Consider the following 19821-nt stretch of genomic DNA (forward strand, 5'->3'; position numbering starts at 1 on the left):
AGATGCAAATGGAACTCTTGAGATAGGAAAACTGGTGGAAATAACTTGAATACATACTGGAGAGTGCATTAAGTAATATATCTATTAACTTAGAAAACAAACAAAGAATTTCGGGGCAAGATTTCACCTTGTCTGTCAAGGTTGAACCTCTTGCAATCACGTCTCTTTGAATTAAGGGTGGTTTATATGCTAAAAAGGAATGGATGGTAAACAAGTTTACACAAGGGAATCGATACTACGCCACTAAGGGAGATAACAGAGTTTTAAACTAGACAAGAGATAGCTTGTCGCTAAAAAGGACTGAATTTGGGTTGATTTCAACTTTTGGATGCAAATCTGGCTTGAGAGCAGAGTTTGTATATTTGTTTGTTTGATTGGTTGAGTGTCCTTGTCTCTGGGGCATCCTCCTCCTTTTATAGGCAAATTATCCCGACTTCTGTAACTTCGTTCTTGCCTGAAAGCACTTGGAGGGTAGTGAGTCATCAGTTTTTTACTTGGAATGCCACTAGAAAGTGTTATATGGCTGGTAGTAGGTTAGTCTTCACCACTTGTTACTTCAATAATAAAAATGTGGCTTGCATTTTGGTTGAGAAGACTTCAATTTGTCTTTGGGCTTGATATTAGGCTTCAGGCAAGTCCTCTTTAATTTGGCACCCTTGGACTTTCCTTCATCTAGGTCCAATGCTCAAATATTAATTAACCCAAATAGATAGTGCTTTTGTCTTTTCATGAGAGACTTAGTTGTTCCATCACTTACAATTAAGGAACCTTTATTTGTCGAACATCAAAATTAAAACCAATCATTTTCTTTACGTTCATGGAAAGATGATATATGCAAGATATTATTCAATTTGAAAAATCGTTTAGTCATCATGGACGTAGGCACGTTAAACACACTTGAATGCCAAAAACGAGAGCAAAGATCACACTTAGTCTTCCGAGTCTTGATCTACGGCCTCCTCCGGGTAAAGGGTGTCCATCATGAAGAAATCATCGACACGCTTGATAAAAACATGCACACAGCACCATAGCAACCAACGTGGCCGACACTATGACAGGTAGAAGGGTAAAAGCACTCGCTGCGCCGCCGTACAAATATAGTCCTCTAGTGAAATCAGAAGTGTGGTGATTGAGAGATGCCAAGGCATAAGCAAAAGCTAATAAAGGCGAAGAAAAGATAACATTACAAAAGAACTCTAAGAGGAAAGACAGACAGTAGAAAGTAGATTTTAAGAGAAGAGATTTCTATGTTTTTTTTTTTTTTTTTTAAATGAAGATTAGTTGTGGGGTCTACACCACTTCGAACTTTGACGATCCAAACTGTTTATTTTACAAGTTGGACCACAATAGATTATTCTTGCAAAATATTGGCCAAAACAGAAATATTTGAGATATCTAATTGAGTTCAAAGAAATTGACGAATACTTTATTCTATAAGGAACAATGAAATTCATTGTGATTAATAAATCGAGATTTATAAAATAGACGATTTAGATCTTTAAAATTCGACGTGAAGTGAACCCTATAACTAGTTTGCATTTTTAACCAAAAATGGAGATCCTTCGGATAAAGGGTCTGATATAATTGCGCAAGAGCCTTGGGTTTCTAAATGCACTTTATTACCAGATTGAGAACCCTATCATGTTTGCAGACCGTTGACAAAATTACATCTACGGTTCATGTTAAATTTGGTTGTCTCTCCATTTTCCTCTTGCAATTGACATGTTAAGTATCGCGTGCTAATATTCCGAACAAGTCAAAATTTGTGCTTTGGAAGGCACGTCGACATTCTCCCTACTACTGTAAATCTATGTAAGAAGTGTATGGTGATGGACATTGCTTGTACTTTTTGCAGTTCCCCCTTAGAGTTGCCCTTGACATTTCTATGGAGAGATAACACTAAGAAGACTAAATTTGCAGACTATATGATTTGTCACCAATGGGAATAAACACGTTTATCACCACTTAAGTAATAAACCAATCATCAACTTCCATGCCCTTTAGTTTTCAAAATTAAGTTTCCCTAACATTACCCTTTCATGGAGTATCCTCCATTAAAGCTGTGCTCTATGCCTCCTCACTACTTGTTTCTTTTTTTAGGTGAAATGGTTAATGAAAAAAAACAGAAAATCAGGCTTCACATGAACTCTCTCTTTGTTTAATACATATGAATGGTTAAACGATTTGCAAATTGAAGGTATTTCTATAAATATATTTCTTTAGATGATGCTAGAAAATCTAAATAATTAACAAACTGCTAAGATAAGTAATAAAACCATGAACTCTGGAAATTCGAATACCACCCTTACATCCAAGTTTAAATCCAAATTAATTATTCCTTCAAAATGTTTATCAACTTTGCGAGAAAAGAAAGTAGTGTTTATAAGGGCTGATGAGACGCTCCTTGCAGTATCTGAGGATTGTCCTTTAATTCTATGTTGCACACAAGAAACAAACGATATGGATGCTCAAGGTAACAAGAACAGAACGTATTATTATGGGTTTCTTCCAATTGCTAGCCTTTGACAAGACGTCCTGTGTCTCTGTGTGCAATATTTTTGTAGCAGTATCATCTTCCAAGGCTTGGACTGGTATTGTTGAGATGAAGCGTTTTTCTTCGTCGAGTTCATCCCAGAGGTACACCAAAATCGCTGCAAAGTCAGAAGCTCAAAGTAAGTGTTTTTAATCAACTGGATCTTCTTTCAACTGTAATCAGATGTGATCGACACTTCAATACATATATTATCATGTCCTTTTTGTGCGTATTTTTTTTTTTATGTTTTATGAAGAACGAGTGCAAATTTTTTTTTTAGAGTAGCTAGCCGCTTACAGTTACCTTTGGTGAAATACAATTTGGTTAATGCAATAATAATTGAAAAATAAAAAAATTTAAGCACGATCCCTGCAATAAAGACATGATAATAACCATCTTAGAATGCTACTCTTACCGTGTTTTTCATATCATATTTGCATGAAAAATATGAAAAGTGTAGTATTACGGTAACATAACCATGTTAGCTAGCCTCAGTTGTACTTACACAATGAGATGGATAAGAAAGCTTATTGGTGGCTAATGAGGGAAAAACATATCAGTGGCTAAAATAACTCCATTTGTCACCAATAGAGATCTTACACACACCTCATTCTATGCAGTTAATGTTATTTTCTATTTTCAAGTTTTCTTGATGCGAAAATAGACATGTAAATGTAAGAACGATGGATGAAAGTATATAAAAAACGTAAAAAATAAAATAAATTATAATTGATCACTATATATCACAAACATAAAAGAGTATACGAACCAAAGATGGTAAGTTCAGCCCAGGGTCTGTAACCCTCGAAATGATCGGAGTCATAAAACTCAACCATAAGACACGTAAAAAGCATATGGATCAGTACTATGATTATCAGCACAAAGGGCCTCTTTGGGTGATTGAACAAGTCATCAAAGTCTTTCTTGATCCTTGTAGTCGGCTTCAAGGCATTGACATTCTTGGTTGACATGAGTCCTAGGATCCGAAACAACATCAACCATACGAGATAAAAAAGAAGAAGGGGCACTGCCACCTTTTCCATCATGCTCACGGAACATGCCATACAACTTACAAGGACTCGATGAATGATGGAAGAGGGCAAGGATGTACTTATTCTGGATGAAGGTAAGGATGTATATATGTGTGTGTGTCCGAGCGCGCGTGTGTGTGCATGGGATTGTAATTGGATTTTTGATTCAAGGCCGTGTATATTGTTCATAAATGGTTGATTTTGGGCATCTTCAAATCAATAAAGGGTAGGCATTCATGCGTATCTTGTGCTTTAATTCTTTACATGTTTTTGATGGCATACTTTTTTACTTGGAACGAGAAAAGTCATGAACTAGGGAATGGAAATGGATTAATAAATCTAATCCTAGTGTGTTCAAGTAATGAGAAACTTATGAATACCGTGTGGTGGTAAACACAAACAACTTCATGAATGAGAATAATTTCATGATGTTATTTTGTATAATACTTGCATCCATCCAAGCTGACGAATGAGTCCTTAAATATCACATAAATGCTAGATTTTGGAGAGACCATGAAAACTTAAGCGTGATTATTTGTGATGATCAATAAAGGTGTGCATCCCAATTTGATTTGTGAATCTTTATATCGGTTTTAATTTTTAATTATCCCTCAGGTGTATGCATATATTATACACACCCATTCACAAAAAGGAGAACTGAAAGACATCCTCCTTGCCTCCAATATTCTTAAAGGTTTTTGTTTGTCAAATTAAAAGAATCAAAACACACAATGTCGGCAGTATCAGATATAACTACATGGTTCACTAGTCTCATATTGTTAGAGATGACTCTGATACGTGCAGTCAAGTTTGGTGATCGGTCAACTGACCCTGTGGTTAATGTGTTGATGATGGGATTAGATCATTTCTTTTGCTCACATAAGCACGTTGTCGTGAAGACTATTTTAGCAACTGAGGGATTTGTGTTTTTCGTTACAACGATTGTGAAAGCTATGATCCATGGGGTTGACAACAGGATGGTTTATGACAACCTTATTATACTTATGCTCTTAGGTAATCTTTTCATTTTTCTTATAAGGAACTTTTAGAACTATAGTTTACCAAACACTTACCAGTTTTTTTTTCACAACTATTTATTCTCACACCACATCAAAAATCGTTTTGAAAAAAAAAAATGCAATCCAAACTAGCCCTTAATTGGATGAGCTTACGTGCATGCATACATTTTGTATGGAGTCAACTCTTGATTTTTATTATCAGTGACATTTTCTGAGGTCTATAGTTTCTTCTGCTAATAATTAAACATCATTAAATTTCCTCAACTTGTTATACTTATCCCTTACCCATAAGTTTTCGAATTGCAGGACTTGTGGCAGCCCTCTATATTCTGTTGGAGAAAAACTATTTGCGCTTTGCAGCCTATCGAAGGAGATGCCAAGTTGGAACAAGATAACGCATGCTACATTATTGCACACGATACTCAAAGAAGAATAATCATTTGTTAATTACATTTGAGTTAGAGACGATGTTTTTGTGGGAAATCTCAGAATAAAATAAAAAATTGGATGTTCTAATTGAATAAAATTACAATTAGTGATGTCAAATCCATAATTCGTGTTACTCATATCAATTATTGTTCTCAGCAAAAGGGGTTCGTTATGTCGTATGCCTACTTTACCTCATGAGGAGGGTAGGGTGGGGGTAGTAGGTGTGTGGGGGGTTGAGGCAAATAATAACTCATATAAATGCTAATTCCACGATGGTTAGTGTGGCCATGCAAACTACACATATATGGACTCCAAAGGAAAGGACATGGAAGAGAAGGAAGCCGGAGAAGTTCGATACCCGGGAATGCGGAAGCGGCCATTAGGCGGCAAGTAAGCAGCTCAAATTCACAACTCAAAAAGGCATGACATGAGTGTTTGGCTTGGGACTTTTAACACAGCCGAAGAGGCAGTTAGAACTTATGGTAGTGCTTTCACTATTATAATCTACATATTTCGTATTAGGGGGATTTTATAGTATTTTCGCGAATTTAAATTAATTTTTAGATTTTAATTACTTAATTACAAAGTTTGAATTTTTGAAAATAATTTTTAAATCCATAGACCTTCGGGGGTCACTCTTAATGTTTTCAAATTAAGCTCAACCCCACGAGCACGTAGGCGAAGGCCATTCGTGAATCGGGACGAGAAAGGAAACGTTATGGACGTTAGAAGTTTCTTTAAAAAAAAGAAAAAAGAAAAAGAAAAATGAGAGCTGCTAGATGGCGGCAAGAGAGAAGGAAAAAAAAACATAGGTGGTGGGAGGGACGAAAAAACAAAAAAAAAAAAGGGAGGAGGATAAAAGAAAGAAAAGGAGGAAGAAAGAGAGGGTGTAGCCCAATCAGGGAGAAAGGAAAGAGAGAGTGACCAATCAGAAAAGGGAGAAAGGAGGGGAAATGAGGGAGAGGAGATACACCGGTTCTCTTTACCTGGTTTTCCATTTCGACCCGACCCGGCGGCACCATTGATTCCGATGCAATATTTGGTGGTTCTCCGGAAAATTAAGACCCATCTCACTTGGAATCATCCTAGGATCATTCCCTCTACCCTTCTCATACAAAAACCCGAGCCAATTTGGCTCTAATTCTTAGAATTCAAACCGAGAGTCTGAAGGGTGCACGACGGCGATCTGCCCATTTCTGAAAGGTTTTCTGTCAACCATCATCATTCATATGTGTCCCTTGAGTCCAAGAACAAAGCCCATGGGTGGGTTGAGGTGTCAGAGCTGTTTTGGTGTCGAATCACGAACACCCAAATTTAAGGGCTTCTGGTGGATCGAGACAATGTTCAGGTGTTTCTCGGCCGAATTGGACTTCGGCCCAGGTATAAAAATTGCTCCCCTCACTGAGATCTACATGCTCTTCCTAAAATAATTTAGAGTAGGTGGAATTTTCAGATGAATCGGGGCGATTGGCCGGCGGGTGGGTTGAGACCCTACCTGCCCTTCCTAATTTGGATACCCTTATTCCATATGTGACGTTTGATTGATGAAATCTCGTCGTATGACTATAGTTTTGATAGAGACTGCCACTTGGACATTTTATGATTTGATGATTCGACCGTTGGATCATCACCAAACCTTAATACATTATAATATGTAATATTTAAGGACCATAGGAACTGATGGATTGGAAATCCGACGTACGGATCTTCCCAAATTGAATTTTTAAGTTTGTAAAACCAAACGTCGATAGCAACCTAATTCTAGCAACTGGCGGAGATCTGACCGTTGGATTGTTTCAAAATTTTAGAAGATAAATGAGACCCTTGGGAAGTTACGGATTGAAAATCCATGGGCGGATGTTCCAGATTGACTTGTATAAGTTTGTGGACCCTACTTTTGACAGAGGCTTAACTTTTGGTCAATATACTACGAATTGATCTTAAATGTGAAAACCAGTATTACTAGAGACTATGTAGGGCTTAGTGGGCCTATATTGCTTAGTAAGTTATCCCAGATTATATATACATCGGATTATATGTATGGGATGTCATTATTGGGATATATATGTGTTTATTTATCTTCTTAATAATGTGAATGATAAGTATGATAAATGTTATGACAATGTGATCCTAGAATCATATTAGAAGTATTGTGTAGAAATTATATGCTTGCGTGGCATATTAGTTGGTGGCCATAAGAAGTTAATGGTGTAGGTGACTACGCTGTAACTCATAGGGGTTGAGTTATGGATAGGTTGTGTGTTGAATTTACTGCACCATGTAGCAGCGGTACATGGATGATCATGCTTGGTATATCTGCATTGAGGGACCATACGTATGTCAGGGGTAATCATGCTTGGTATATTTGCGTTGGGTGATCATTACCTGCACGATGAGATTATGCTATGGTTCTGCTTGGTATATCCGCGTTGGGGGACCATACGCATTCTATGAGTGATCATGCTTGGTATATCCGCATTGGGTGATCACTACCTAGAGCTATAGGATACAGTCTTGCTTGGTATATCCGCGTTGGGGGACTGTTAGGGGTGATCATGCTTGGTATATCCATGTTGGGTGATCATTGCCTAGGTTATTAAACTGTGCATATGGTTCTGCTTGGTATACCCGTGTTGAGAGACCATACGCATTCTAGGAGTGATTATGCTTGGTATATCCGCATTGGGTGATCACTACCTAGAGTTAGGATATGGTCATGCTTGGTATATCCGCGTTGGGGGACCATACGTATTCAGGGGTGATCATGCTTGGTATATTCGCGAAGGGTGATCACTGCCTACACGATGAGATTATGCTTATGGTTCTGCTTGGTATATCCGCGATGGGGGACCATATGCATTCTGGGGCTGATGTGGATTAGTTGTACTTGGTACATTCCGATAGGTGATTATATTTCAAGTTGGATTCCGTTGAGTGGTTCGGAATTCCCTACTCTTGCTCATTTCCATAAAGTTAGTTCGACCCTAGATTCGAGTGAGAAGGAACTGCTCACAGTAGACGTTATGTTTATAAATTAGATTTATCATGTTATTACTTGGAATCCAGGCAGAGAATTATGTAGAATTCCTTTATTAAATTTCGTGTATTGATATGTGACCTTGTTGACTGATTAACGTAATTAAATGTTAACATCGTGCCTCCTTGATTCATGGAATTGGTTACTTAAAGTGATTGAGGAATGATGTTGGATATGATTGTTATTAATACGATTAGATTAGTTGATCAATGTGGCTAGATAATGGTATTGTGCTTCGTCGGTTCTTTGACATGATATATGTTGTGAATTGCAGTATCATGTTGAGACATAATGACTTATATGTTGGATAAAAGGGAAATCATGATTTTCATGTGGGTTTGTTATGTAGCCCTGAGTCTAGGAATTTCATGTTTGTCTGGTTCTAATAAATGATTGAGGAATGCTATGCTTTTTTGCTTTAATGCAGTGGGCAAAACGTCTTATTTTAGTGATTAATGAACTACGAATGGTTGATCCCTGTTTAGAGTATGTACGCAGTCTAACGAGGAGGTTGGATGCAGCCATAAAGTATACAAAATTTTTTTTTTTCACATTTGGATCTCGAGTTATGCTTCGCTCATATCCTAGAGACGGGATATGTTTGAGATACAAGTATTTGATGACGTCATGTGTCGATCCTGGATGTATGTCGAGATCGGAGCGTGATAAGATAAGAGCGGCTTATGCCATGAAAAGTCACTCATCCATATGGTATACCTAACACTATCCTTGCTAAAAACATAAACTAAGCTGAATATGAGAACAAAACTCCGTAGATATGAAAATAATTCCAGTCAAAATTCCACATGCATGCGCATGGATGACAAATAATTAAAATGAATTTGTTCAATATTTGAGCCTGCGGAAGTCCATGTGAGTCTGTGAAGACTGAACCTCATACAAAAATATCAATGATGAAGGGGACGCAAGTTGAATCTCAAATATATTTTCTTATGTACCATTAATTCATTATAATATATTTAGGTATAAATATTTCAATATACAAGTTCAATCAAATATGTTAGAGTAAATTACATTTTCCTTCCTCAGGTTTGAGGTTAATTGCAACCTCATACAACATCTTTAAAACATTTCAATTTCATACATTTACTTATCATTTTATTTCAATTTCATATATCTGTTAGAAAATCCGGTAAGTGATGACGTGACAAATATGAGAACCACATTTATGCTGATGTGGCTGCCCAATTTATGCCACGTGACAAAAACAAAAATCTATGGATTTAAAAAATCAGAATTAATATTAAATACTAAAATAATTAATTTAAAAAAAAAAAAAAAAAAAAAACCCTAAAACCCATGTATTCCCCATCCCCAGCCGCATTCACCCAAATTCCTATCCTTTCTCCATTGTACTTCGCCGCTTTTTTCCATTGCCAAATCCCTCTCCTTTTTAATCTCATCATCCCCATCGTCAAAATCCAAAATAAATTGGCTCTGATTATCAAACAATTCAAGACGAACATCGACGAAAAAACGATCGCACCGTTGCTACCTACCATACCCACACCGCAACCACGACCCACATCCACTCGACTGCTGTGCCCAGATGAGTTGTTAATCTGTTGAAGGCTTAAAGCCAAGAAACCCGCCAATGGAGTCCAAAATCACACGACCCGCGAAGCACCCTAGCAGAAAACAGAGAAAATAGAAAACAAAAAAAAAGAAAAAGAAAAGGGCCTCCGTTAAAGGCTTCAAGTCATGAAACCCGCCCAGGGAGCCCAAAATCCGACGACCCGCGAAGCCCCAGAGGAAAAACAACAAAGAAAATAAGGGAAAAAAAAAAAGGAAAATGACCTCTTTCATGGCGGCAACGAGGACCTCCTAGAGGGTACTGACCAATCTTATCTCCCTCGCGCCTTTCCCAATGTACTGGAGTTCGATTGAGCTTTACCCTTTTAAATCGGCGATGAACACCACGTCTGCCGGAAGAGCTTGAACCATAAACGGTCAGAACTGGTTCATCACGCGGCTCTTACCCTTGCTCCACTGCGTCTCTTCTGAAAAAAGTGTTGGCGTGAATTGACATCGACGTGAAAAACGCACCAAGCCGATCTGGGTGGTGCGAATTAGGTTGTGAGTTTTTCTTGGGTTACAGCTTTTAGATGAAGTGAGGGAGAAGAAATTGTGGGTGAATGCGACTAGGAATGGGGAAGGGAAGACATGGGTTTTAGGGTTTATTATTATTATTTTTTTTAACTTTTATTTAATTAATTATTTATTTTAGTATTTAATATTTTGATTAAATTAGTAATTTTTAAATGCATAGAAAAATTATTTTGGCACAAATTTAGCAGCTATGTCAGCACAAATGTAGATTCTATATTTGCCACGTCATCACTTAATTGTTTACTTAACGGATTTTCTAACGGATGTGTGAAATTGAAATGTTTTAAAGAATCAGTTCAATCAATCCTCGACCATTTTTGCAGAATCAATTAAACCCATCATTTTGCAGAATCAATTAAACGCACCATTTTGCAGAATCAGTTCAACTCGTCCTCGACCATTTTTGCAGAATCAGTTCAACCCGTCATTGACCATTTTTGAAAAATCAATTCAACCCATCATCAACCATTTTTGCATAATCAATTCAATAAGTCTTGACCATTTTTGCAGAATCAATTCAACCCGTCTTCGACCATTTTTACAGAATTATTTCAACCCGTCTTTTTCATGTACACATACAATTTGTATAGTCAAAATTAATCACACGTACGCGTACAATTTGTATAGTCAAAATTACTCCAACTTAATGGGATGAAAGCTTACATGCATATGCATGGTTACAGTTTTTATGGGATCAACTCTTATTTCGTCGCCTAAACCCTATTTATTACACTTTTTTTGTGGGATCAACTATACCTCCATGCAAGCATTTGCATGCATGGTTACATTTTTATGGGATCAACTCTTGATTTTTGTTTTCAGTGACAATTCTCTGAGGTTTATGGTTTCTTCTGCTTAGACATCATTAGATTTCCTTAACTGGTTACATTTATCCCTTACCCTTAAGTTTTCGAATTGCAGGACTTGTGGCAGCCATCTATATTTTGTTGGAAAAAAGATATTTGCGCTTTGCAGCCAATCGAAAGAGAACCCAAGTTGGAACAAGATAATGCATGCTACATTATTGCACGCAATACTCAAGGAAGAATAATCACTTAATTTGTTGATCACATTTGAGTTAGAGACGATGTTTTTGAGGGAAATCTCGGAATAAAATTAACAATTGGATGTGATCATTATTAAAATTACAATAGTAATGTCAATCGATAATTTGTGTTACTAATATAACATTTCTCAGGACAAAAATCTGAAAGGTTCATTTTCGAGGATGAACGTTTTATTTGTCATAGACTCGTAGCTGATCAAGTTTTTATACTCTGCCATATATGAAACAATATTTTCTTGGCAAGCTGTGCAACTATCTAGGGTATAGTAAATGTGGAATCTTTGAGGTCCCGTTTGACCAAATGTTTGCTAGTTAAAACTGAGTGACAACATAATAGATATGTCTCATAGCATTAGTGAATCGACGGTATTATCATATTTAGATGGTAATTATATAACATAACAGTACTTTGAACTAAATTATTTGAAGGTAGAAGAAGTAGCTAGCTAGTCTTCCCTACTCGATCGGCACCATAACTAAGTTGGTGAACCGGGTGGTCGCCCTTCTCGTGGTCATACAAGCCCAAATCAGCAATGCGATCATCCCCAAAAGCACGACCCCTTTTACCGCTTCCAGCAAGCAGTTTATCACTCCGGTGATTAATACAACTCCCAGAACACCAAGCACCAGTAGTGCTTTTTCTCCATTACCCACATTCATCCTGGCCAGGATAGCAATGATGACGGACAAACAAAGAGCAGAAAGGATGACACCCATAGCTAACCTGTAACACAAGTAAGGGACATTTAAATTTTAGGGCCTAAATAAGATGAATCTAATTTAGGTCCTGGTTTCACAAGTCAATGCCATGCCAAGTTAAACTACACCTATGACTCCTTTTGTTTACAAACATTTACCATATATAACTAGGAATTTCATTCCATATCCACTCCAATAAAATTCAACCATGAATAAATGATGCAACATTCAAAATTAACCAAGGGAAGTGTTATTGACACTCCCAAAATCTCATTATACACTCCTCACAAGTGTATTTTTCTTTCTAAATATAGAAAGTTTGGAGTGTAGAATGAGAATTTTGGAGTGCCAATAACAATTCCCTTAACCAAACTCAATATACATGGTATAACGGCAAAATTGAAGAATAATTATCATAAGTACTTACACACATAGAGACTATATACCATAGCTATATTTGTAAGAAACTTAATTGGACTAAACTATCATTTAGTGAAGGACGAAATGTATTTGGTAACAATACAGTTTGATGTAACACTAGTAGAAAAACATGTTTGCGCGACGGCAACTTGCGCGACGGATCAAATTTCGTAGCGCAAAGTATGTTTGCGCGACGCAAAACACAAAACGTCGCGCAAACTACCTTTGCGCAACGGAACTTTGCACGACGAAGTCTTGCGTCGCGCAAAACAGCTTTGCACGACGTATGTGCAACTGTGTCGCGCAAAGCTGTTTTGCGCGACGCAATACCTACGTCGTGCGAAGTATTTTTTTTTTTTTTGTCCTTTTCCTTATCTTTTGGGGTTCTTGCGTTGCCTTTTTATTTTGTGGTATCCACTTGTGTACATGTTTTAAATTGACGATCAAATTAGTTCATTGTATTCATATAAGGTTAAAGAATATAGCTGTAAAAAATCATCAAAATCGGAGTTAAAATAACCGTTAAATCATGATTTTTCGTTTATAGCCGTCGAAAAGGCTTGTCCCGTTACATAATCTCTTAATGTTTTTTTTTTGCGATTTTTGGCATATGCGATCTCAAAGCATATACAAACAAGTTTGACGGTTGGATCGTTCAAATTAGTTTCGTACAATGCGTTTCCCATCAAAACAATAGATTCACTAACACTTAGAATTTATTAATACTTTCATCAAGTATAACATACGATTTTGTGGTATCCACTTGTGTAAATATTTTAAATTGACGATCGAATCAGTTCGTTGTATTCATGTAAGGTTAAAGAGTGCATCTGTAAAAAATCATCAAAATCGGAGTTAAAACTACCGTTAAATCGTGATGTTTCGTTTATAACCGTCGAAAATTTTTGTCCCGTTACTTGATCTCTGAATGTTTGTTTTTTGCGATTTTTGGTGTATGCAATCTCGAAGTATATACGAATAAGTTTGACGGTTAGATCATTGAAATTAGTTTCGTACAATGCGTATCCCATCAAAACGATGGATTCCCTAACACTTAGAGTTTATTTATACTTTCATCAAGTATAACATAAGATTTTGTGGTATCCACTTGTGTAAATATTTTAAATTGACGATCGAATCTATTCGTTGTATTCATAGAGGGTCAAGAAGTGTAATTGTAAAAAATCATCAAAATCGGAGTTAAAATAACCATTAAATCGTGATTTTTTGTTTATAACCGTCGAAAAGTTTTGTCTCGTTACTTGATCTCTGAATGTTTACTTTTTGCAATTTTTGGCGTATGCGATCTTGAAGTATATACAAACAAGTTTGATGGTTGGATCGTTGAAACTAATTTCGTACAATGTGTTTCCCATCAACTTCAATGGTATATATATTTACTTAGTAGATTTTAATGTATTTATTTTGTGCTCATAAGCAAAAGGGCAAAAATAAAAAACTTTGCGTGACGTAGGTGTTGCGTCGTGCAAAGCTGTTTTGCGCGACGCAACACCTACGTCGTGCAAAGTTTTTTTTTTTTTTTTCTTTTGCTTTTCTTTTGGGGTTCTTGCATTGCCTTTTTCTTTTGTGGTATCCACTTGTGTAAATGTTTTAAATTGACGATCGAATTAATTCATTGTATTCATATAGGTTTAAAAAGTGTAGCTGTAAAATATCATCAAAATCGGAGTTAAAATAACCGTTAAATCATGATTTTTCGTTTATAGCCGTTCAAAAGGTTTGTCTCATTACTTGATATTTGAATGTTTGTTTTTTGTGATTTTTGGCATATACGATCTCGAAGTATATACAAACAAGTTTGACGGTTGGATCGTTGAAACTAGTTTCGTGCAATATGTTTCCCATCAAAATGATAGGTTCACTAACACTTTGAGTTTATTTGTACTTTCATTAAGTATAACATAAGATTTTGTGGTATCCACTTGTGTAAATATTTTAAATTGACGATCGAATTTGTTTGTTGTATTCATATAGGGTCAAGGAGTTTAGCTGTAAAAAATCATCAAAATCGGAGTTAAAATAATTGTTAAATCGTGATTTTTCGTTTATAACCATCGAAAAGGTTTGTCCCGTTACTTGATCTCTAAATATTTGTGTTTTGCGATTTTTGGCGTATGGGATCTCAAAATATATACAAACAAGTTTGACGGTTGGATCATTGAAACTAATTTCGTACAATGTGTTTCCCATCAAGTTCTTGGTATATGTATTTACTTAGTAGATTTTAATATATTTATTTTGTACAAATAAACAAAAGGACAAAAAAAAAAAAAAAAAGGCCTTTGCGCGACGTAGGTACAACTGCGTCGCGCAAACTGGTTTGCGCGACGCTGTTGTACCTACGTCGCGCAAAGGCCTTTTTTTTTTTTTTTTTTTGTTGCCTTTTTCCTTTTCTTTTGGGGTTCTTGCATTGCATTTTTCTTTTGTGGTATCCACTTGTGCAAATGTTTTAAATTGACGATCGAATTAGTTCATTGTATTCATATAAGGTCAAAGAGTGTAGCTGTAAAAAAATATCAAAATCAGAGTTAAAATAACCGTTAAATCATGATTTTTCGTTTATAGCTGTCGAAAAGGTTTGTCCCGTAACTTGATATTTGAATGTTTGTTTTTTGCGATTTTTGGCGTATGCGATCTCGAAGCATATACAAACAAGTTTGACGGTTGGATCGTTGAAACTAGTTTCGTATAATGCGTATCCCATCAAAACAATGGATTCACTAACACTTCGAGTTTATTTATACTTTCATTAAGTATAACATAAGATTTTGTGATATCCACTTGTGTAAATGTTTTAAATTGATGATCGAATTAGTTCATTGTATTCATATAAGGTTAAAGAGTATAGCTGTAAAAAATCATCAAAATCGGAGTTAAAATAACCGTTAAATCGTGATTTTTCGTTTATAGCCGTCGAAAAGGTTTGTCCCGTTACATAATCTTTGAAAGTTTGTTTTTTGCAATTTTTGATGTATGCGATCTCAAAGCATATACAAACAAGTTTGGCGGTTGGATCGTTCAAACTAGTTTCGTACAATGTGTTTCTCATCAAAACGATAGATTCACTAACACTTAGAATTTATTAATACTTTCATCAAGTATAACATACAATTTTGTGGTATCCGCTTGTGTAAATATTTTAAATTGACGATCGAATCAGTTTGTTATATTCATATAAGGTTAAAGAGTGTATCTGTAAAAAAATCATCAAAATCGGAGTTAAAACTACCGTTAAATCGTGATGTTTCGTTTATAACTGTCGAAAAGTTTTGTCCCGTTACTTGATCTCTGAATGTTTGTTTTTTGCGATTCTTGGCGTATGCAATCTCGAAGTATATACAAATAAGTTTGACGGTTGGATCATTGAAATTAGTTTCGTACAATGCGCATCCCATCAAAACGATAGATTCCCTAACACTTAGAGTTTATTTATATTTTCATCAAGTATAACATAAGATTTTATGGTATCCACTTGTGTAAATATTTTCAATTGACGATCGAATTAGTTTGTTGTATTCATATAGGGTCAAGGAGTGTAGCTGTAAAAAAATCATCAAAATCGAAGTTAAAATAACCGTTAAATCGTGATTTTTCGTTTATAACCGTCGAAATTTTTTGTCCCGTTACTTGATCTCTGAATGTTTGTTTTTTGCAATTTTTGGTACATGCGATCTTGAAATATATACAAACAAGTTTGACGGTTTAATCGTTGAAACTAATTTCGTACAATGCGTTTCCCGTCAAGTTCAATGGTATATATATTTATTAAGTAGATTTAAATTTATTTATTTTGTACGTATAACACTTAAGAAATTGAATGGTATGTATATTTACTAAGTAGCTTTAAATTTAATTATTATTGTATTTCAGATCGGGTTTTTGTTAAAAAAATATATTATTGTGAGTTTTATGTTAAAAAAAATTGAATTTGAAAAGAGTAAAGTCACATTTTCAATAAATTTTGTAATATTTAAAAAAAAAAAAAAAAAAAACCACTTTGCGTGACGTCGAGATATACCTACGTCGCGCCAGTGATAATTCTGGCGGTGAAAATGTAAAAATTAAGCGCTTTTTTTTTAAATTTTCCCGGACAAATATTTCCGAGACCCGAACTGTCTCTCGCTCATCTCGCCCCCTCTCTCACTCGGTCTCTCTCTTCCCGTAGCCTTCCTCCTCATCTTCTTTCCATCCTCATCCTTTCTCTTTTCCCAACCCAAACCCTAATCCCATTCCACTCCAGCCGACTCTCCTCCTCAGCTCAGCTCGCACAAGGCTTTCCCTCCCAATTGCCCATTTGTTTCTCCGACCGCCGCTCGATTTTGTTCATGTAAGTATACGGTCTAATTAGATTGATGGTAATTGCTGATTAGATTTTTTTGTTTCTGGATATGGTTGCTGTCTTTTTGATTTGATATCAGTCGTTTCGTGCTGGTTTCACTGTTATGGTTATGAAATTTGGGTTTTTTGGGACTCAGATTGATGTGGGTTGAATGAGATAATTACCATTAGATTTGATTTTTTTCATGTGGGTCAGTTTTGTTTTGTTTTTTGATACCTCAATCTGTGAGTTTCTTACCTATGGGTTTTGGTAGCGTGTTACCCTTTAATTATAATCATTGTTCCTACAAAATCGAAACCTAAATCACACATTCGCCATCTCTTTCGCGGATCTGCAACTCTTTTTCGCCATTTCTCTGGCTGATGTGTAGAAACCCTTCGCTACTCTCCCAACTTCGACTTCATCTCACGGTACTCTCTCTCTCTCTCTCTCTCTCTCTCTTTCTCTCTCTCTCTCTCTCTCTCTCTCTCTTTCTCTGTCTTACACACACAGGGCACAGAAATATGGAATTTCTTTCAATTGTGCAAGTTTGAAAAGATGAAAGATTTAAGGTAATAGCAGATGTGATTGTTCATTGAATCTTTAGTTTGCGTTGATCAATTTAATTCATATGCATCACTTGAAATCTCAAAGAGAGGGAATTATCGATGGCTTGATCAATGAATCTTTGGATGGATTGGTATGCAAGTTATGCCGAGTGAGGTGTTGCTTGTGGTTGTCTCTATTCACAGGTTATATTTTCTCTAGCTAATGGATTTTATTTGGGACAACTAGATATTGTATCGGTTTGGGAATCTTTGGTCTAAGCACTTTAAGGATGTCCCCTTAGTGTGCCTTCGTCTTAACTGGCTGGATTTTTGTATAGAGTGGTGCTGGAGTTCTACTTTTAATTTCTCCCCTATGTGAGCTTCATCTCTTACAAACAAAAAGAAAGACTGCAGTTCTGTGAACAAATCCTTGGTGTTCTAGAAGAGGATTATATCATTAAGTGCATGCATTAGCTGGATAAGTTTCCGAAAAAATCATGATGCTCAGATCCTAAACTGTGCACCTTATTCCAGGTTGCGGATGGAACATTCTTGGAAGAACCTGGTTCTAGTGCTGTACCAACTATTGAGAACAAAAAGGTTTCTGTTGGGACTTTGGAATGGGTTCAAAGGTAATTACATGGTATAATGGAATATAATAGTTTGTATCATTGCACATTTGAATGTGAATTTGCTTCTTGTAAAGGTGTAATGCTGATAGGCATTAGCCCTGGACCATTTTTAAGAGAATTTAGAATCCTATTATTGAAAATTTAGATTCATATAGGACAACATAGAGTGCTGTCTATGATCATGATGAACTCTTTACGATATAAATAACAATGTACATGGAGAAGTAATGCTTGACAGATTCGACTTACAGGAGCACTAAAATGAAGTTCTATAAGTAGCACAATTTGTAGAAAACAGAAGCAGCTTAGAGAGACTAAGAAGATATAGGGGTACTTCAACAGATGCTTATTTCTTTCTCCAATTTGAGTTTGGCTTACAAAAGTGAGCCTTATTTTCTAAAGGTTTTTGCAAAACGACTTTAAAAGAAAATCCTAGAGATTCATTAAAGATATGTAGAATCTTAGAAAACTTTTAGGGCTCATTTGGTGTTAGGGAATTGAAGGCAACCAAGGGCACATGTTTTGTTAAATTTAGGGATCTCAATAAACAGATTTTTGATTCATGGACCAATTCTAAATTTTACTCTTGATTGTTTGCCGAACTCTTAAATGACCCCAGAAGATGGATTGACTATTTAGCTTAACATGGAAATTAATTTTGGGAACCAAAGGCTTAGTTGTTTTCATCTTCCAAATAAGATATCTTTTGTTTTTTTTTTTTTTTTTTCCTTCTTAATATGACAAATAATTTAATCTTGGATCATGTATTGAGGTCCCATTGAAAAACTAAATATATGCAGGCATGGAGTTACCATTTGAAGAAGTAGAAGCCCATACGAGTCAATCTATTGTATATGTTGGCATTGATAGTACTCTTGCCGGTCTCATTTATTTTGAGGATCAGATAAGGGTAGATGCTGGATAAGTTGTCAAATCTTTATCGAAGCAAGGGATCGATGTATACATGCTATCTGGGGACAAAAGCAATAACGCGGAGTACGTCGCGTTTGTTGTTGGTATTCCGAAAGAGAAGGTAAGGAGTTCTTAATTACTTCTTTCTTTGATGGGAAACAAAAATTTTATCGATTTGGGAAAAATGTAAAAATTAGGTAATTTTCTTAAAAATATAACATTGTAGTAGGATTATTTGCACGAACACCTCCCGGGTTGTTTTTGAAAGCAGAAATAGGTATCAGATTCAACGGTATTATTTTTGAAAACCAAACTATAGAGGATTACATGCTGTTGTAGCAAAATTTTCTTTTAGACGTTTACCATCCGCAACTATGAATGAATAATTGAAGAGTGCAGCGGAATTCTTTTCACCATCGATAAAAGATTATTTGAAAAATTTGCTTAATGTTGATTGGTGGAGCATTGATGGAAAAAGTAGTTATCTTTCTTTTCATATAATAAGCATTGTTGTGTAGGATATTTGATCTTCACAATTTCTTGCAGTTACTTGATGCCTTGGAACTAAGCAGGCTAACTATGAAGCAAAATCTCGATGTCCAGTCTTCAAATCCCGATGCCATCACTTGATCTTGCTCCATCTTTGACCTCCTAGCCACTTTTTGCCCGGCCGATACCCAGTAGCTTGATGTATCAACCCTAGAAGATAGTTATTATAGTTTTTTCTATTTTTGTTCGGACATCTTGTATGTACATTTTCATATATTTTATAATTAAATACTTTTTCTTGGTTTATTAATTATTGTTTAGAATTTAATTACAATATTTATTAAAAAGTAAATAAAAAATATTTTTGCCAAAAAAAAAAAAGGGTTTGCACGACAAAGAAGTAAGCTACGTTGCGCAAAGTGGCTTTGTGCGACGCATGTCCCTACGTCGCGCAAAGCGGAGCAAAGCCACTATGCCACTTTGTGCGACGCACACACGTCGCGCAAAGAGGCTTTGCACGACGTAGGATGCGCGTCG

General features: G+C 35.9%; 1 protein-coding gene across 2 annotated transcripts; it reads left to right on the forward strand.

The window, feature by feature from the left end:
* The first annotated feature begins 16300 nt into the window (after positions 1–16300).
* On the forward strand, positions 16301–19493 carry LOC103935146 (copper-transporting ATPase PAA1, chloroplastic-like). Of its 2 annotated transcripts, none has more exons than XM_048582687.1 (4): positions 16301–16712; positions 17786–17883; positions 18684–18793; positions 19342–19493. In XM_048582687.1, coding segments are annotated over exons 1-4 (294 nt in total). In that variant the 5' UTR covers positions 16301–16710; the 3' UTR covers positions 19426–19493. The 2 variants fall into 2 exon arrangements, with proteins under 2 accessions (XP_048438644.1, XP_048438645.1); XM_048582688.1 differs by lacking the exon at positions 16301–16712 and adding an exon at positions 16839–17134.
* Positions 19494–19821: the final 328 nt, after the last annotated feature.

Source organism: the organism of the source record quoted next, unplaced genomic scaffold (assembly GCF_019419815.1).
Source record: "Pyrus x bretschneideri cultivar Hongxiangsu unplaced genomic scaffold, Pyrus_bretschneideri_v1 Contig19, whole genome shotgun sequence".
Classification (NCBI taxonomy): Eukaryota; Viridiplantae; Streptophyta; class Magnoliopsida; order Rosales; family Rosaceae; genus Pyrus; species Pyrus x bretschneideri.